The sequence below is a fragment of the Oncorhynchus mykiss genome, chromosome 20, assembly GCF_057628025.1.
Source record: "Oncorhynchus mykiss isolate SJ-2025 chromosome 20, ASM5762802v1, whole genome shotgun sequence".
Lineage (NCBI taxonomy): Eukaryota > Metazoa > Chordata > Actinopteri > Salmoniformes > Salmonidae > Oncorhynchus > Oncorhynchus mykiss.
In genome coordinates this window covers 10442951-10463802 of record NC_143041.1, presented here as the reverse complement: position 1 = coordinate 10463802, position 20852 = coordinate 10442951, and the positions used below count along the sequence as shown (strand labels likewise).

General features: G+C 41.4%; 2 protein-coding genes and 1 non-coding gene across 5 annotated transcripts; all 3 read left to right on the top strand.

Annotated features, from left to right (window-relative positions):
• The first annotated feature begins 275 nt into the window (after positions 1-275).
• LOC110499084 (eukaryotic peptide chain release factor GTP-binding subunit ERF3A) lies at positions 276-11956 on the top strand. The gene is made up of 14 exons (XM_021575976.3): positions 276-705; positions 1037-1078; positions 2544-2813; positions 2949-2982; positions 3159-3236; positions 3413-3593; positions 3968-4122; positions 4352-4492; positions 4731-4824; positions 6216-6296; positions 6676-6849; positions 10742-10831; positions 10981-11149; positions 11307-11956. Exons 1-14 carry the CDS (start codon positions 507-509, stop codon positions 11357-11359), a joined length of 1761 nt encoding a protein of 586 aa, XP_021431651.1. The 5' UTR covers positions 276-506; the 3' UTR covers positions 11360-11956.
• A 147-nt stretch (positions 11957-12103) lies between these two features.
• On the top strand, positions 12104-20580 carry LOC149974371 (ribosomal L1 domain-containing protein 1-like). Of its 3 annotated transcripts, none has more exons than XM_090211901.1 (7): positions 12104-12180; positions 12693-13047; positions 14724-14872; positions 16629-16730; positions 16946-17041; positions 17467-17598; positions 20432-20580. In XM_090211901.1, exons 2-6 carry the CDS (start codon positions 12871-12873, stop codon positions 17477-17479), a joined length of 537 nt encoding a protein of 178 aa, XP_090068027.1. In that variant the 5' UTR covers positions 12104-12180; positions 12693-12870; the 3' UTR covers positions 17480-17598; positions 20432-20580. The 3 variants fall into 3 exon arrangements, with proteins under 3 accessions (XP_090068027.1, XP_090068028.1, XP_090068029.1); XM_090211903.1 differs by having other exon boundaries at positions 12117-12180; positions 12693-12812; XM_090211902.1 differs by lacking the exon at positions 12693-13047 and having other exon boundaries at positions 12110-12180.
• Positions 17177-17304, top strand: LOC149974372 (small nucleolar RNA ACA64). The gene has a single exon (XR_016489712.1). It is a non-coding gene; the product is annotated as a small nucleolar RNA ACA64 (small nucleolar RNA).
• Positions 20581-20852: the final 272 nt, after the last annotated feature.

Genomic DNA, 20852 nt, shown 5'->3' with positions numbered 1-20852 from the left:
GTGTGTAGGCCAGCGGAGAAAAAAATCTCAATTTGATCCATTTTAAATACAGGCTGGAACACAACAAAATGTGAGAAACTTCAAGGGGTGTGAATACTTTCTGAAGGCACTGTATATAACTTGTTTAAATTATTTGTTTAATAAAGTAAAGGATGTCTACACATGCTCTGATTATTATACTGTTATTAATTTTCATATTTACTGGTATACTGAGTCTAAAGAGAAAACGACGAAAAGCTTTATATTCAACCCCACCTTCCAGAATGCATTGTTCTGTAGTTCCAGGGGTCGCCCCCTCGAGTGGTCCTCCTAGCGGTTAATTCTGGAACTGTAGGTTCACGTCTCTCCCTCTCTCGTCGGTCTTGCCTCCGTGCGTGACACCGGCGCACCATATGCCTCCCAAAACAAGACACAGTGAATAAGTAGCAAGATAACATAGCTAACGGACATCAAACCAGCTGCATTATTCACAGTCAATCTAGCTAGCTATCTTAGCTAACTGTGCCATGGACCCGCGAGACACAGCACCAGATTCGTGGGAGCAGGAGGAGGATGTTAAGGCCCGAGCTACCGCGGGGCTCCAGTCCGCTCTCGCCGCTCTCAGCGTCAATGCCAAGCCATTTATCCCGAATGTCGACGCGGCGGTGTTTGTGCCGACTTTCCTTCAAAGTAGCCCTACGGAAATCTCCAATTCCGATGGTCACGGTAGGTCAGTGCGTGCTTGTGGTGGAGTGTTGGATTAACGAGATGTTGACAGCTGCTGTTATTGCCAGGGGTTAACCAAGTTAGCCAAATAGATAGCTAGCTTGAGTTTGTAGCTAGCAAGCTCACTGGGCTAGTGTTGTAGCTATGATATTGCTCAACACTAATGTGACAGCTTTGACATGATGGTGCAAATTTTACAACTTGGCCTACTGCTCATAATGCTATAATTATTGTTAAGCCATCACCCGTACTTAATCTGATATGGTGATTCCTAAAAGCTCCAATGTCCATATAATGCCAATGATGAATGCAACAACTTGTCTCTTCACAGGTGCTGAGCCAGTTGCCAGCATGGAGGTTTTAGAAACAGTTGGTATGTTTTGTGTCTATTACTATATTATTATGTAATTAACATTTTTTCACACTCTGCCTTGTACTTCACACAATGTTATTGTTTGGACAATCACAGACAGTATCAGATTTGTTTGTTGAAGGTGTGTATCACATGTGTTTTTTTTTTAAAGGCCTTAGGTATTTTTACCTGTAGAAGGTTGCCTTGCCAACTCCCACCCAACTAATACCAGAAGCAATTACAAATGTCCTTCAGTCAGTATTGTTTACCTTGCATTCATTCAGAAATTGAAACGTCTCTTCAGGCCTACTGTTCACTAGGAGGTAGCCTATGCCTGAAGGCCAGCTCTGGGAGACATGACAAGGTCCAACTGGGAAGGTTGTGCATGTAGGGAGTGGGAGCTACTCCCTACATGCACATCTATAGCATGATGCAACATCACAGGCCTATGCTTAAAATAGACTAGTACACTGGATCATGTGGAAACAGATAGAAAATATGTTGTTAGACTGGTATAACCAAATGGGGCACAGTCCAGTTCTTGTATTTTCAGGGAACGTTTCTGTAGAAATGTACTATGTTGACCAGCCGTATATGTGCTGAGGTCAGGTGTTTAAATTTGGCAAGAGAGCACTGCCACTGTGCACATCTACTCAGGTTACATTGGCCTGATTTATCTGTTAGTGTGACACCTGGCTGCAACTGCAGCCTGCAAGAGAGAGAGAAGACATGATGGGAAGGGAGTTCTGAGTGATTGGTGAAGTTACCTTGTGGGTTTATATTTCAGAACAAAGATGCCAACGTTTTCTGTGGTATTGCATGCATGCTTCTCCGAGCAGTTGTCATCATCATGACTATTCTCCAATGCTGATTGTGAATGACAAGCGTTGATAAGAGAACAGGCATTGAACATGATCGGTCAGATGTTTAATTTCATGGATAAGGAGGTGCAGGCCTCGTTTTTATGCTGCTATGGGAAGAGTTTTTGTACACGCTAATCTACTGATTTGATTAGCAGGTTTCTACATTTGCATCAGTGCTAGATGCACTTTAATTTCTTTAAAGAATGAATTTAATTTGTTCAATATAAGGTTAGCTAGCTATCACTACTATCACTGCAACGCTATATCACTATTAAATAATTATATTGAACATCCATGGCATAGGTGACAACTATGCAATAAATGTGTAATAAGCCAATTTCATTGTTATATTGTGTGAGGCCAAAGAGCATTGTTTGAAGAGAACAGCCAATCACTGTACTCTCCAGCACACAGTTTAGATGCTCCCAGATTCTCCATCAAAACCCTGAGGAAAAAAAACCTCATCTGAACAGTGTGCCGGTACTCTCCTTTCTGTTCACAAGCGATCTCATATACCCATAATGCACCTGTGAAATCTGCTGGCTGTGCGGACTACCTTAAACAAAAGAGAATTGTTTCATGGTTTACATCAGTGGTAACCGAGTGCCGTTTGTGTCGTTTAGCTCCGGTGGAGAACGGAGGAGGGACAGAAGCAGACATGGCGGTGGAGGTGGAGACGTGGGAGCAGAAAGAGGAGCCCGGGGAAGGAGAACCAGGAGGAGGAGGAGCCTTGGGAGGAGAGGGAGGTTCCAGTGAAGAGGCACAGGGAAGGGAGGAAGTAGAGATGATGGAGGAGGAAGAAGAGGAGGAGTTGCCCGTGCTAAAAGTAATCCCGCTCCCACCAAATGCCCCGAAGAAGGAGCATGTCAATGTGGTGTTCATCGGTCATGTGGGTCCGTCCCTATTGTATACTATTACCTCATGGTTTTCTTTCGTACATTGTTTGTTCTCCCTGGGCACAGGGAAATGGCTCTTAGAAATTGCCTGTGTGTTCATTTGGATTGAGGATTATTTTTTATTTTTTTCAGATGCTGGTAAATCAACTATTGGGGGACAGATCATGTGAGTAATAACATGGTTATCAATAACTATGCCTACATTCAGGTTACTGAAGATGGCTTATCATTTTCTTCTACAGTATGATAACCATTGCTATTAATGCCATGGCTACCTAAAAAATAAAATGTTTTCCTATATTTATCAGATCAGACAATGTCTGTTTTTCTTTCTTATCATAGGTATTTGACAGGTATGGTGGAGAAAAGAACCCTGGAGAAATATGAAAGAGAAGCAAAAGAAAAAAACAGAGAAACATGGTGAGCTTACCTTCTGTTGTGACTAGATTCAGTTATGTGTATGATTGAAAATAATACAAAATAATTCTGAAAAAGTTTGCATATTACTTTTTCATCTTGGTACGACATGAGAAAACATGGTAGCCTGTTTTTAATCATACATTTTAGGCACTCAGATTAGTTTTTCTGCTCCCCAGGTACCTGTCCTGGGCACTGGACACTAACCAGGAGGAGAGAGACAAGGGGAAGACGGTGGAGGTGGGGAGAGCCTACTTTGAGACAGAGAAAAAGCACTTTACTATCCTGGATGCCCCCGGCCACAAAAGCTTTGTCCCCAACATGATTGGTGGTGCATCACAGGCTGACTTGGCAGTGCTGGTGAGTTTTCCCAAACAATGCTTAGCAGAAGGCATTGTATTGTTCACTTTTCATATCTGCTGGGTCAAGGCAAAACAGACCCATGTGTCCCTGTTAGTTAGGTAGTTGGAAAGTTGCCATTATCAAATCATAGTTTATTGGTCGCGTACAAGTTGACTGGGCCTGCATTATTTTTATAAATAGATTTTTTTTATGAGAAGAAGAGGACTGACTTACTTTGTAATGAGAGGGTAGATTCTAACATGCATTTTAGTTTTGAAAACGACACTAGATAATGACAGACAGTATGTACAGTACATTATGGTGTACCCTAGTTGTTTATCAGTATCTTCTGCACCCTATGCTAGTCTAACGTAACCCTATGTTGTGGTCAGGTGATCTCGGCCAGAAAAGGAGAGTTTGAGACAGGCTTTGAGAAGGGAGGCCAGACGCGGGAGCACGCCATGCTAGCCAAGACGGCTGGAGTCAAGCACCTCATCATCCTCGTCAACAAGATGGATGACCCCACCGTCAACTGGAGCTTGGAAAGGTGACTCAGTACAATGTACCGACATGCATCTTATATATAATTTATATTTAAAGCCAAATGCAGAATCTACAGTATCCCATCCAATGTGTTCATTGACCCTCATGCTGCATGGCTGGTTATGACAGACAGTCATAGAATAGGAAAGAGATTGTGTTCCTCAATTAGTCAACATTGTAACATTGATATTTAACTCAGTAAAATAACCCATCCTCCTCCCTCTCCACTACAGGTATGAGGAATGTAAAGAGAAATTAGTGCCATTTCTGAAGAAGGTGGGCTTCAACCCAAAGAAGGACATCTACTTCATGCCTTGCTCTGGGCTAACGGGAGCCAACTTGAAGGACCCCATAGAGGAGTGCACGTGGTACACGTAAGTCAACCCCCATTCTGTTCTCTGCCAAAAGTACATGAAAGTCAATCGCTTTGTGGGTGCTGAGTGACGGTTGCTTGTCAAGTCTTCATTTTCATATCAGTCCATCAAATCAATGTAGCTCTGCTAACTTTTCTGAAGCTATAAAAGTTCTCTATTCCAACAATAATTTAAAATCCATAATATGTAGTATTAGAAAATATAATAATTTATTGTCCTAATTATTCTTTGTTACAAGGGGGTTGCCATTCATCCCACACCTAGACAGCCTGCCAAGCTTCAACAGAATCACAGACGGCCCCGTCAGATTACCCATCGTAGACAAATACAAGGTGAGTGCAACGGCTGTCATGAGTTATCCCAGTTACATATCTCTAGCTCTGTATTGCACTTAACAGCATAGCTAGCATACATTTGAATCAAGTCAGGCCATTTTATTCTGTAGTAATTAATAATCCATTATTATCTCAGAGTTTGCCAACGTTTTATGAAATTACTTCCAAAAGATAACGATAACGCAGGACTATGCAGCTGCTACACCACACACACACACACACACACACACACACACACACTCTGGCCTTCCAACATCAGCGTGTCCTTCCAAGTCCTCCCTACTGTAGCCAAGGACTGCAGAGCACAGCCATTTTCTCCACAAGACAATTTAGCTTTCTGGCACCGGTGTCATCAGTGCGTGGGTGTGTTTTGGAACATGTTAGAAGGCAGGGAACGTGATGGAATTAAGATATTGTATAGCTGTCTCAGCAGGTTTTCTACACACATACACACTGCAGGGTGTTATGAAACCCAGGAGCTCTAACTAGGTCTTCTATTCAGTTGATATAATGGAATTATGGTCCAGTTAATTGGGGGATGGTTAGATTGTTAGACTAGCTGGCAGTGGGCCTGTTCTAACTTCACTACAGTACAGTAGAACAGGGGGTCAACAGCTTAGTGCTAGGACACTGAAGATATGGCATCTTAGGTGGTAGCATAAAAAGGAAAGGAACCAAAAACTTTCTGGCTTTTTAACAACCATTTTAATCTCCCAGCTGGAATCCATTTTAGTTTTAATTTCATTCATTCATTCATTCATTCATTCAATATCAAGGTGATCTTGCAAACTCCAGTGTCCTTCCTAACCCTTAGGACCAATCTGTTGATGTGCCTTAGAGCAAGGCACTTAACCCTAATTGCTCCAGGGTCACTGTTGTTAATGGCAGACCCTGGCCGTGACCCCACTCTCTGAGGGTGTCTCAGGGGGAGTTGGGGTATACAAAAATCCAATTTTGAAATAGGACAATATAAGCACCCACCAAATTATTAACACCTCTACACCTCTTAGATGGGAGCAGAGGATGAGAACAGGGAAAAAAGGATGTAATGTAATAATACCATTTTCTTTAACTGATAGTAAGTACCCTTGTGGTAGCCGGAATGGCTCGTAGGAACAGGAGCCTCCTGTTTCTGTAGCATGAGGCAGCTTGATGTACAACACCCCCTGGAGAGGACGCGGGTCTATTGCAGGTTCTTCTCCCTAAACTATCTCGCTGAGTGCAAAGCAGAGACGGATCGGGTCCCATTTTTACAGTCTTTTGTATGACTCGGCCAGGGATAGAACTCACAACCTTCCAATCTCAGGGAGGACACTATAACCACAAGGCCACTGACTTGAACTGATAGCTTAACCTTTAACCTGGTCTTGGTTGTGCTCTTTGCTCAGGATATGGGCACGGTGATCCTGGGGAAGCTGGAGTCTGGTTCCATTGCCAAAGCCCAGCAGCTGGTCATGATGCCTAACAGGGTAAGGCTCTCCATAGGTCATTCATCTGTCCTGCTCCTGGAGAGTATACATTACACAAGTGTACAGCAGCCCCTTTCACAATTTACATCTACTTTTTACTAATTTGGCAGATGCTGCGCAGAAGAACCTCTGCTAAATAATTAAAATGTAAATTGTGAAAGGGACTCCAGACTTCCGACATTAAAATGCACATCTGTTTATGATTCTCCAACATGTACGCACCTGTGTTAAAGGCGTTACTTCAGGTTCTAATGATTATATTTCCCTTCCCAGACCCAGTTTATCTTGCCATTTAAGGATACTAATATAATACTTGATGTATAACATATACTGTATATATAGCACTATGATACATGTGATGTGTTATCCCTACCCCCAGCACACAGTGGAGGTGCTGAGCCTGCTGTCTGATGAGGTGGAGACAGATGAAGCTGTTCCTGGGGAGAACCTGAAGCTAAGGCTGAAGGGCATCGAGGAAGAGGAGATTCTGCCTGGCTTCATCCTCTGTAATGCTGAGAACCTCTGCCACTCCGGACGCACCTTTGATGCCCAGGTAGCCTACGCTCCTTAGGACAGGTCTAAGGTCCTCTGTAGCTTGGTCGGTAGAGCATGGCGCTTGCAATGCCAGTATAGAATTTGATTTGTTATAGTGGGTTCCATCCCCGGGACCACCCGTACGTACAATGTACAGTGTATGCACGCATGACTGTAAGTCGCTTTGGATAAGAGTTTGCTATATAAATGGCATATATTATTATTGTCTAGGATCATCTTAAGAAGATACGCTGCATTATAGAAATGCTAAATGATAGTGATACTAGGCAGGGTTGGGGAGTAACTGATTACATGTAATCTGATTACAAAACCCCCCAAACTAATCAGTTACGTTACCGGCAAAAATATTGTCAGATTACAGATACTTTTGAAAAACTAGTTAATTACTTATTGGACTACTTTTGAATTCAGAAAGAATGTTTGCGGAAAAATACGTTATGACCAAAGTTCCCTCTAAACTGCGGGTGTGCCCACAGAGAGAAGCATGAGATTGAACTTCACAACTTTTTAGAGCAGTGGTCACCGACTGGTCCATTTCCAAAAACCCAAAGATAAAGCCTTGTGTTCTTATAAAAAAAATGGTCTCGGGCTGTTGGCTGTAGGTGCACCCGATTCAGCTGCCCTGCGCTCCAGGTAGGCGAACTGTTGCGATTTTGAACAATTTCCTTTGTCTGAAGGTACAAACTCTGCCTTTCCGGCAGGCCCAGAGAGCAAATCAAGTGCACAATAGCTGTACCGCTGGCCAATCGGATGGCTCAGATGACCGTGTCTGCTGGAACGTAGCACACATAAAAGAAAGCTACAGCAAAGTTAATACTGTGAGATTTCAAAATGTTTAAAACCATGACTAGAGAGAGACTGTCAATGAATACAGCAAAGAACTGCTGTTTTTATGACTTCATGTTTAAGTTCTTATGCAGAACTGTCAACTTTGTATAGCAGCACACCACTTTTATAAGCAATAAAAATGTGCGTTCTTCTTATTTCCACTCAGCGCAACAACAAGCACTGCAGCAGTAATGAATGAGCTGGAAAGTGTATGTATAGGCTTGCGTTGTTATTATTAGTTGCTTGGGTCTTTCTTATTTATATTTAATTGTTAAAAAAACAAACATAAATATATATATATATATATATACACACACAGTTAAAGTCGTTAGTTTACATTAGTTAGTTTACGTTAGTTTACAACTTAGGTTGGAGTCATTAAAACTTGTTTTTCAACCACTCCAAAAATGTCTTGTTAACAAACTATAGTTTTGGCATGTCGGTTAGGACATCTATGTGCATGACACAAGTCATTTTTCCAACAATTGTTTACAGACAGATTATTTCATTTATAATTCACTGTATCACAATTCCAGTGGGTCAGAAGTTTACATACCTTAAGTTGACTGCGCCTTTAAACAGCTTGGAAAATTCCAGAAAATGATGTCATGAATTTAGAAGCTTCTGATAGGCTAATTGAAAATAATTTGAGTCAATTGGAGGTGTACCTGTGGATGTATTTCAAGGCCTACCTCAAACTCAGTGCCTCTTTGCTTGACATCTCTTTGCTTGAAAATCAAAAGAAATCAGCCAAGACCTCAGACACAAATTGTAGACCTCCACAAGTCTGGTTTATCCGTGGGAGCAATTTTGAAACGCCTGAAGGTACCTTGTTCATCTGCACAAACAATAGAATGCAAGTATAAACACCATACTGCTCAGGAATGAGACAAGTTCTGTCTCCTAGAGATTAATGTATTTTGGTGCGAAAAGTGCAAATCAATTCCCGAACAATAGCAAAGGACCTTGTGAAGATGCTGGAGGAAACAGGTACAAAAGTATCTATATCCACAGTAAAACAAGTCCTATATCGACATAACCTGAAAGGCCGCTCAGCAAGGAAGATGCCACTGCTCCAAAACCGCCATATAAAAGCCAGACTACGGTTTGCAACTGCACATGGGGACAAAGATCGTACTTTGTGGAGAAATGTCCTCTGGTCTGATGAAACAAAAATAGAACTGTTTGGCCATAATGACCATTGTTGTGTTTGGAGGAAAAAGGGGGATGCTTGCAAGCCGAAGAACACCATCCCAACCGTAAAGCATGGAGGTGGCAGCATCATGTTGTTGGGGTGCTTTGCTGCAGGAGGCACTGGTGCACTTCACAAAATAGATGGCATCATGAGGAAAGAAAATGATGTGGATATATTGAAGCAACATCGCAAGACATCAGTCAGGAAGTTAAAGCTTGGTTGCAAGTGGGTCTTCCAAATGGACAATGACCCCAAGCATACTTCCAAAGTTGTGGTAAAATGGCTTAAGGACAACAAAGTCAAGGTATTGGAGTGGCCATCACAAATCCCTGACCTCAATTCCATAGAAAATTTGTGGCAGAACTGAAAAAGCGTGTGCGAGCCAGGAGGCCTACAAACCTGACTCAGTTACAGCAGCTCCGTCAGGAGGAATGGGCCAAAATTCATCCAACTTATTGTGGGAAGCTTGTGGAAGGCCACCTGAAATGTTTGACCCAGGTTAAACAATTGAAAGGCAATGCTACCAAATACTAATTGAGTGTATACTTCTGACCCACTGGGAATGTGAATAAATAAATAAAAGCTGAAATAAATCATTCTCTCTACTCATATTCTGACATTTAACATTCTTAAAATAAAGTGGTGATCCTAACTGACCTAAGACAGGGAATTGTTACTAGGATTAAATGTCAGGAATTGTGAAAAACTGAGTTTAAATGTATTTGTCTAAGGTGTATGTAAAATTCCGACTTCAACTGTGTGCTGTGCGCATTGTTTAACGGTTATGGTATGAAGGTTTGGCTTGGAGAGTTGTTGTTGCCTGATCACAGACAGATGTTGTGTTGTGCACTGAAGTAAACAAGCGAAGGGAAAATGTGAAAGTAGGAGAGTGAGTAGATGCGAGAAGGAATTATACCACAAGCAACGTGATGATGCTGTTTGTATGTGGCTGCAATGAAAGTGAACTTTGTGTGCGGATGATCAGGGGTGTATTCATGCTGCCGATTCTGTTGAAAAAATATTTAGTAAATGGAAGCAAACTAAACGAAATGGGGATAGACTTACCTGCATTTGTCCAATAGTAACTCTTGTTTTGGCAACAGTTTGGACTAATGATTATACCCTAGATCAGCTAGATGCAGGCAAGAGTGTGCAAGGCGGTATTGACAGTGTCACTGTCTGTCACCTTGATTACTCCAATTTGTCTCTCATGTGCACCTACGTTATATATATATATATATATATATATATATATATATATATATATATATATATATATATACTTTAATTTGTAGGCTGTTGTAGCATCCTCATAATGGGTATAGGGAAAATTTGACTATCATGTAGTAACCTTAACCTATCGATGTTACATTGAGCTGGGTGAATGGAAAATGAATGACAGTCATCAATATGCTTTAATAGAAATAAGGCCATGCTCATTAAAAAAAGTTTCCTCCCTAATCTTAAATGGCACCAACCGCCACTGGTTTAAAAACATATTTTATGACTTTTTGGCTGTGCCAGCTAGTGACCGCTCTGCAGAGCTGCCTCCAGAAGAAGATTAATGACGTAAAATGTTAACCTACTGATGACACACCAAATGTGTTTGATGGATTATTTTTGTCTTCTAATGTCTCTTAAGGGAGATGTAATCCAAAAAGTAACTGAAAGTAATAAGACTATGGTACTGAGCTTGGGTAATCCAAAAGTTACATTACTGATTACAATTTTGGACAGGTAACCCTAATGGTTTACAGTTACAAAGTAACCTATCCAACCTTAATGCTAGATTGAGCTGACTAAATATGTAAACTCCAGTACTTACACCTCTGCTAATTTCTCTACCGTTTTTTTACTTTGTTTTTAGATCGTCATCATTGAGCATAAATCCATAATCTGCCCAGGTTACAACGCAGTCCTACACATCCACACCTGTATTGAAGAAGTACAAATCACAGTGAGTTACTAAATTACATTAGCTTGTTTACATCTCCTAACCTGACCGGGTCTCTATCCAATTATAGTTTGCCAACCACAGGTATCTTCTCTGTCAGTGAATAATGCTCATTAGTAAATAAACTGTTTTTAATTAAATTCTCTCATCAGGCCTTAATTTGTCTAGTGGACAAGAAGACAGGTGAGAAGAGCAAGACACGACCTCGCTTTGTCAAACAGGACCAGGTGTGCATCGCCCGGCTTCGGTGTGCCGGAACCATCTGCCTGGAGACCTTCAAAGACTTCCCACAGATGGGGAGGTTCACCCTACGAGATGAAGGTAGTGTGCCTGTGTGTCTGTTCCTGTGATATTGTTTTTCCCCATTTATTGTTTCTATTGATGAATATGAAGAAGCTTCTACTTGATATATTAGAAAAATATTGCCAAATGGAATACTAACTCATTTTTATAACTATGTAATTGCCTCCCTTTTCAGGCAAAACCATTGCTATTGGCAAAGTGCTGAAGCTGGTACCAGAGAAGGACTAATGTGAACCAGCATGGAATCCTGGGACAGTTGTCATGACAGAGGAAGCTGCTGACGCCGACTTAGCCAGCCACCCCCTCTTACATACCACTCTCTCCTGAAGAGTATGAGGAAGAGAAGGAGGAGGAGAACAAATCAAGTTTGAAAATAAAGAAGAAACTGTAAAAAGTGACTGAATCAGTTTTTATGATGAACAATATTAAAGAAAGACAAGTCCAGTGTGTCAGCTTTCTCATATTGAGAGCTCAGCTATGCCACTAATGTAGCCGCTACCCTTTCCTAAGCCAACCTCACTCTGCGCTGGTCCACCTTTTGTTTTGGAAATGGGAATGTATGCAGTGTTACTTTGTTTGGAAAGGAAGGGACTGGCGTTGCATCCGGTTGCATCACTTTGGACCAGAGTTAGCTAGTTATACCCATTCAAATCCAAAATATTATACCAAAATGTTAATATTTTGGTTGTAGACATCCCCATACCAAATCCTATCTGGTATGTTCACACACACAATCAAACAAACATGGTTCCTGTTGTGATCATGTGTTGTCACGTTACCAACAACAATGAAAATAAAGTATCAAACTGAGGAATAAAAGTAAAAGCTCTGTTTATTCTCAATTTCTTACAATGTTCATTTAGCCTATTTGAATCTTGTATGTAGAAAGAAGTGCAGAAATTGTCCACAAACTTCTTGCAAATAAAGTTGGGATGTTTCAATTTCAAGAGTGACGTAACGCAATCGATTTGCGCATGCGCAGCCTGGAAAAACGTGAAGAAAGAAGTATGGCAGACAAACCGGAGGATTTGCCTGTGGACCGGGTGCAGGTAATGTATTAACGCAACTTTCATAAGGGCTTCTTCGAAAATAGTATAGTTGTTATTTGCGTGCTAGGAAAAGTGGGGGTGATATCAGTTGGTTATATTGTGTAAACCACCTTTCTTTGGAGTTAGCAACTCGCTGGCTAGCAAGCTAGGTTGCTTGTGCATTAGGATAGTACGACACGAGGCAAGTCACTCAGTTATTTTATGTATCTCAACGAGGAACACTGTGAATATATTATCAAGGATAAAAGTTGTACACCCCCCTCAATTGGTTATCTTGGTGAAAGTGCCGTTGTAGCGACCCTTCTCAACTCTGACTTGTAACGTCGTTAGGCGCAAAGTGAAAAAGTTGTAACTAGTTAAAGTTAGCTAGTGTATCTGCGTTAGCTTTCTCAGCAGAGCTAATGAGACTGGTTATTTGCATTTGATAGATCTATTTGCACAAAATAACCGAAATATGAATTTGTCATGTTGGAGATTTTCTAAACACGTTCTCATTGTATTGCTATGTAAAGAAGGCTGTTAAGAGCACTGCAGGCTTTCCAGAAGACCAAATCCACCCCAGACTCTGCTCCTGGACGAGAGTCAACACCTCTCCCTCTTAACACTATGGAAGATCCTCAAGCAGATCCAGAGTGAGTCCCTTTGTCCACACAGTACAGAGCAACATGGCTACATAATACAAGAATATCTATGGAAACAGTGTCTATGGAAAAAGTGTGTTTCTCCAGCAACACACTGTTCTGGAGTATAGGTGGTGAAGCTGTTGTACTAATCACAAGTCACTCAGCCCCTTGCCTCATGGCATCTACACCAGAGATGACCCCTGACCAGATCCAACAGTTCTGCAAGAAGGAGAGGGGGGTCGAGGTATTTCTAAATACTATAATTGTATTTATACAAGGCTTTTCTAGACACTAAAAGTGCTTACCTTATCCTCCAATCGGGGATGCATGCTAGTCACCTTCTGGCGAAATTCGCTGTTTTGAATCCAAAATAGGATACCTATGTGATCCAATGAGAAAAGGGGGGGCTTTATTGAGTGATGCGCAATACTGGCTGTATCCAAGGCTCGACCAATCGTTCACATAACAGAATGCAGCATGTGACTGAAGAAAGAAGAGACAACCAATTTGCTAGTTAAAGCATCAGCGTGCACTCTGGAAAGACAGAGGGAGGGTGGAAAGGCAGTTTGCCAGTTACAGCAGTGCATCCCCTGAATGATATCAAACAGGTAGGTGAGAAGTCTGACCACGGCGGCGAGAAGGTGTTGCTGTAACCGAAAAACAACTGGCATTTGGAAAGTTTGAGGTGGGGGAGAAAGTGTGGTGGAACAAGTGTTATTATTATTGTTAAGCATCTTGCTAGCTGGATCGATTTCTCCGTTAGCTAGCTATAGTATTAACTGGTATACGACTCCTGGCTGTTCCTCAAGTTATAAGACGTTAGTTGATTACTGGATCCTGGCAATATGTGTGAAATGTTCCCTCAAAAGTATGTGGTTTGTTTTCAGGATGAGAGAATTAGGCGAAAATGAGGCATTGCTTGTTAAACAAGTGTATTAGTAGCCGGGGGCTTTAATGCAGGGAAACTTAAATCAGTTCTACCAAATCGCTATCAACATGTTAAATGTGCAACCAGAGGGGAAAAAATTCTAGATCACCTGTACTCCACACACAGAGACGCGTACAAAGCTCGCCCTCCATTTGGTAAATCCGACTCTATCCTCCTGATTCCTACTTACAAGCAAAAGTTAAAGCAGGAAGCACCATTTTTTTTCATTAAAAAAATGGTCAGATGAAGCAGATGATAAACTACAGGACTGTTTTGCTATCACAGACTGGAACATGTTCCGGGATTCTTCCAATGACATTGAGGAATACACCACATCAGTCACTGGCTTTATCAATAAGTGCATTGAGGACGTCGTCCCAACAGTGACTGTACGTACATAGCCCAACCAGAAGCCATGGATTACAGGCAACTTTCCCACTGTGCTAAAGGGTAAAGTTGCCGCTTTCAAGGAGTGGGACTCTAACCCGGAAGCTTACAAGAAATGCTGCTATGCCCTCCGACGAACCATTAAACAGGCAAAGCGTCAATACAGGGCTAAGAATGGTCCACACACACCTTCTCACTATTGGTTAGTCTGTAAGTAATTCACTGTAAGGTCTACCTACACCTGTTGTATTCGGCGCACGTGACATATAAACTTTAATTTGATTTATTCAGGGATGAAGTGGAGATGGGCCTGGTTAAGCTTAAGCTGGATGCCACTATAGAAATGAATGGAACACCACACTTTTTCAATAAAACGTGGTATGCCAGATGTACTCTGCCCGAAAGAGATCAATTATGCCAGCAAAGGGTATCTTGCTCTGCTGGCACATTGTAGAACAGATGTCCACAGGCAGAAAGTATTCAATGTAATGTGTAGCCCAAAGATATTGATTTTTGTGTTGAATTTGACCGTAACGTGTGTAAGGGGGGGTTATTTTTTACACGAGACGCAACTCATCCAGGCATATCCCTTTGTCTTTCTTTAGGTGATCCTTTACAAGACACTGAGGACTGAGTACAAGCCCTTTGAAGCCGAACGACGGCTGCTGGGGAACTTTGACATGTTTCTTTCAGACGACAGCTTTCGCCGCCTGCTGTCCTCGCACATCGGCAAGCACTTCTACGAGAGAAAGAAGTAAGCTTGTAAATATTGTTGGTTGATCACCTTGCCTATTTTAGTCAAATGAAATCTATTTAAAGACTCATTTTTGCACTGGTTCGGAACCTGGTTCACTCTCAGTGTGAATTTTGGTTTAACTCCATTGCTATATGAAACTCATTCCAGTGAGGCAGGGGAGTGGCATCCTTTTTTTGCTGTCTCCCTGTTCACTCTCTGGGAACATCAACATAGCCCCTAGTGCTGTTCCCTGGTTTTGAAATACATGTCCTCTTATACAGTTGGAAGTCGGAAGTTTACATACACCATAGCCAAATACATTTAATCCTAGTAAAAATTCCCTGTCTAAGGTCACCACTTTATTTGAAGAATGTGAAATGTCAGAATGATAGTGGTTTATTTCTTTCATCACAGTCCCAGTGGTTCAGAAGTTTACATACACTCAATTAGTATTTGGTAGCATTGCCTTTCAATTGTTTAACTTGGGTCAAATGTTTCGGGTAGCCTTCCACAAGCTTCCCACAATAAGTTGGGCGAATTTTGGCCCATTCCTCCTGACAGAGCTGCTGTAACTGAGTCAGGTTTGTAGGCCTCCTTGCTCACACATATTTTTTCTATAGGATTGAGGTCAGGGCTTTCTGATGGCCACTCCAATACCTTGACTTTGAGTCCTTAAGCCATATTGCCACAACTTTGGAAGTATGCTTGGGGTCATTGTCCATTTGGAAGACTCATTTGCGACCAAGCTTTAACTTCCTGACTGATGTCTTGAGACGTTGCTTCAATATATCCACATCATTTTCCTCCCTCATGGTGCCATATATTTTGAACAGTTCTATTTTTGTTTGATCAGACCAGAGGACATCTCTCCAAAAAGTACGATCTTTGTCCCCATGTGCAGTTGCAAACCGTAGTCTGGCTTTTTTATGGTGGTTTTGGAGCAGTGGCTTCTTCCTTGCTGAGCGGCCTTTCCTGTTGTCGAAATATAATTAGTTTTACTGTGGATATAGATACTTTTGTACCTGTTTCCTCCAGCATCTTCAAAATATCCTTTGCTGCTGTTCTGGGATTGATTTGCACCAAAGTACGTTCATCTCTTGGAGACAGAACGGGTCTCCTTCCTGAGCGGTATGACGGCTGCGTGGTCCCATGGTGTTTATGCTTGCTTACTATTGTTTGTACAGATGAACGTGGTACCTTCAGGTGTTTGGAAATTGCTCCCAAGGATGAACCAGATTTGTGGAGGTCTACAATTGTTTTTCTGAGGTCTTGGCCGATTTTATTTTTATTTTCCCATGATGTCAAGCAAAGAGGCACTGATTTTGAAGGTAGGCCTTGAAATACATCCACAGGTACACCTCCAATTGACTCAAATGATATCAGTTAGTCTATCAGAAGCTTCTAAAGCCATGACATCATTTTCTGGAATTTTCCAAGCTGTTGAAAGGCACAGTCAACTTAGTGTATGTGAACTTCTGACCCACTGGAATTGTGATACAATGAATTATAAGTGAAATAATCTGTCTGTAAACAATTGTTGGAAAAATTACTTGTCATGCTAGATGTCCTAACCGACTTGCCAAAACTATAGTTTGTTCACAAGACATTTGTGGAGTGGTTGAAAAATGAGTTTTAATGACTCCAACCTAAGTGTATGTAAACTTCCGACTTCACCTGTAAGTTTAAATGTGCCTTTAAGCTAGCCCTTACAGAGTTCTAATCTAATGGAGTTTACATTTTTTTTTATTTTTTTTTTTAAATCTCCCCTGCTTAGGGAGCCTTTGTCATTGAACCTGCAGAGCAAGAAGCTGGCCTTGGACATCCAGAGAACCATCCAGGGAACAACAACCTCCATTTCTAAGAAAGGCTGCTACTGGTGAGGCCTGCTCTCTGACTTAGTCAGTAAGTGCGCCTCAGCAAACCCTGTCCTTGTTGGACATGGGCAATGATGGTGCCATAGTGACTCAAAATATATCCTGACAGATCTCCCTCTCTCTTGGAGCCTGTCTCTGTAACTGACACACAAGGGCAATTAATGCACATTCATTTATATACACATTGCCTCCTGTAAAATGTTATTGTTTGTTTTAGCATGGCTTATGTGGCCCACTCTGGGATGGCTGCAGATGAAATAACAGAGAATATTGATTCAGCTGTCAGCACCATTGTGACAAAACTACGGGTTAGGTGAGTTTACTGCCAGGATGTCTTCCTGATCTCCCTAATCAATTGTACCCCGTCAACACCGATATTTACACTTTTATTATACGTTAAATGGTCAGGTATACTCAATGTTTATTAATGCTAAAGAAATGTGTGGGCCCAGTCTGAAAATCACCTTTGATATCTCTATTGTCTGGGGTGAGATTACAGGGCCTATAGTACTGTGGTACGTTAAGCTTATTGCCTGCTCTGTATAGCAGTGTGATTAAACCCATGTGCCTACAATCCTGACAAAGAAAGGCCTTTAACAAGTGGCCGCAATCTGAGTGATACGATACACAGGGTAGAAATGGCCGTAACATTGAAAATGTTTTCTTCACAGAAATAGTTTTGACCTGAATGTATGAGTCTTTGTGTTCTTTGAGTATAAAGTGTTGTCTCTTTTGCAGAAAGGACCGTTGATAAAGGTCATCCACTTGAAAAGCCAATCAGTGCCTCTGCCCATCTACACCTCTAACCTGAGTAACCTGACCCTTATAGATGAAACACAGAAACAGACCCGCGCAGCCATGGATGCCAAGGTAGGACTGCTACACACAAATGCTTGTAAATTGCTTTGGAAGATTATATTATTTGGTCAATGATCTATTTTTGTCAAATGAAAGGACTCGTCTTTGCACTGGTTCGGAACCTGTTTTACACTCTATTAATTTTGGTTTAAATCCAGTGCTATATGAAACCCATTCCAGTGAGTCAGGGGAGCGGTCTCCATTTAGTGCTGTCTCCCTGTTCACTCTCTGTGAACATCAACATAGCTCTTAGTGCCACATATGGACTATTGAGGTCAATTGCAGACCTCTCTATTATTTACATGCATATGTACATGCATGCAGTACCGGTAAAAGTTTTGACACACCTACTAAAGGTTAAATAAACCTAAAGGGTTTCTTTATTTTTTACTATTTTATACATTGTAGAACAATAGTGAAGACATAAACTATGAAATAACACACATGGAATCATGTCGTAACCAAATGTTAATTAAAACTTCTTGACGCTACCCATCCCTGTCGCGGGATCATTTTAGTCAGCAGCTGCTGAATAGCATAGCGCCACAGTCAAATAATATTACTAGAAAATATTCATATTCATGAAATCACAAGTGAAATATATTGAAACACAGCTTAGCCTTTTGTTAATCACCCTGTCATCTCAGATTTTGAAATTATGCTTTACAGCCAAAGCAAGACAAGCATTTGTGTAAGTTTATCGATAGCATAGCATTATGCCTAGCTAGCAGCAGGCAACCTGGTCACAAAAATCAGAAAAGCAATCTAATTCAGTCGTTTACCTTTGATGAGCTTCGGATGTTTTCACTCACGAGACTCCTAGTTAGATAGCAAATATTCCTTTTTTCCAAAAAATATTGTTTTTGTAGCCGAAATAACTCTGTTAGTTCTTCACGTTTGGCTGAGAATTCGTCCGGAAATTGCGGTCACGACAACGCCAAAAAATATTCCAAATTAGCTCCATAATATCGACAGAAACATGGCAAAACGTTGTTTATAATCAATCCTCAAGGTGTTTTTCAAATATCTATTCGATAATATATCAACCGGGACAGCTGTATTTTCCGTAAGACCGGGAGGAAAAATAGCTACCTCTGTCTATTACACAATAATTACTCTGAGAGCCCTCAGCCGGACACTTACGCAATGTAGTCGTTTACACTCATTCTTCAACATAAAGGCGTGAAACTACGTCAAAATGCTGTAGACACCTTGGGGAATACGTAGAAAAAGGAATCTGGTTGATAGCCCATTCACTGCTCAATAGGGACGCATCAGAACGCAGAGCTTTCAAAACATGAGTCACTTCCCGATTGGATTTTTCTCAGGCTTTCGCCTGCAATATCAGTTCTGTTATACTCACAGACAATATTTTTACAGTTTTGGAAACTTTAGAGTGTGTTCTATCCTAAGCTGTGAATAATATGCATATTCTATTCCGTTTTACTTTGGGAACGTTATTTTTCCAAAAATGAAAATAGTGCCCCCTAGTTTCAACAGGTTTTAAACAAATGAAAATATTTTATATTTGAGATTCTTCCAAGTAGCCACCCTTTGCCTTGACAGCTTTGCACATTCTTGACATTCTCTCAACCAGCTTCATGAGGTAGTCACCTGGAATGCATTTCAATTAACAGCTGTGCCTTCTTAAAGCTTAAGTTGTGGAATTTCTTTCCTTAATGCATTTGAGCCGATCAGTTGTGTTGTGACACGGTAGGGGTGGTATACAGAAGGTAGCAGCCCTATTTGGTAAAAGACCCAAGTTCATATTATGGCAAGACCAGCTCAAATAAGCAAAGAGAAACGATAGTCCATCAATACTTTAAAACATGAAGGTCAGTCAATATGGAACATTTCATGAACTTTGAAAGTATCTTCAAGTGCAGTCGCTGTGATGAAACTGGCTCTCATGGGGACTGGAACGGAAGACCCAAGACCCATCTGCTGCATAGGATAAGTTCATGAGAGTTAACTGCACCTCAGATTGCTGCCCAAATAAATACTTCAGAGTTCATGTAACAGATACATCTCAACATCAACTGTTCAAATTGCTGCAAAGAAACCACTACTAAAGGGCACCAATAAGAAGAGACTTTCTTGGGCCAAGAAACACGAGCAATGGAAATCCTTTGGCCAGTCCAAATAGGAGATTTTTAGTTCCAACCACCATGTCTTTGTGATGCAGAGTAGGTGAATGGATCTCCGCGTGTCGTTCCCCTCGGGAGGCATGGACGAGGAGGCGTGAGGTGCTTTGCTGTTTGCTGTTTTGAATCCAAAATAGGATACCTATGTGATACATATACGTACTACCTCAATAAGCCTGACTAACCGGTGTCTGTATATAGCCTTGCTACTCTTATTTTCAAATGTCTTCTTACTGTTTTATTTCTTTACTTACCTACACACACACACACACACACACACACACACACACCTTCTCACTATTGGTTAGTCTGTAAGTAAGCATTTCACTGTAAGGTCTACCTACATCTGTTGTATTTGGCGCGCGTGACAAACTTTAATTTGATTTATTCAGGGATGAAGTGGAGATGGGCCTGGCTTAAGCTGCATGCCACTATAGAAATGAATGGAACACCACACTTTTTCAATAAAACGTGGTATGCCAGATGTACTCTGCCCGAAAGAGATCAATTATGCCAGCAAAGGGTATCTTGCTCTGCTGGCACATTGTAGAACAGATGTCCACAGGCAGAAAGTATTCAATGTAATGTGTAGCCCAAAGATATAGATTTTTGTGTTGAATTTGACCGTAACGTGTGTAAGGGGGGGTTATTTTTTACACGAGACACAACTCATCCAGGCATATCCCTTTGTCTTTCTTTAGGTGATCCTTTACAAGACACTGAGGACTGAGTACAAGCCCTTTGAAGCCGAACGACGGCTGCTGGGGAACTTTGACATGTTTCTTTCAGACGACCGCTTTCGCCGCCTGCTGTCCTCGCACATCGGCAAGCACTTCTACGAGAGAAAGAAGTAAGCTTGTAAATATTGTTGGTTGATCACCTTGCCTATTTTAGTCAAATGAAATCTATTTAAAGACTCATTTTTGCACTGGTTCGGAACCTGGTTCACTCTCAGTGTGAATTTTGGTTTAACTCCATTGCTATATGAAACTCATTCCAGTGAGGCAGGGGAGTGGCATCCTTTTTTTGCTGTCTCCCTGTTCACTCTCTGGGAACATCAACATAGCCCCTAGTGCTGTTCCCTGGTTTTGAAATACATGTCCTCTTATACAGTTGGAAGTC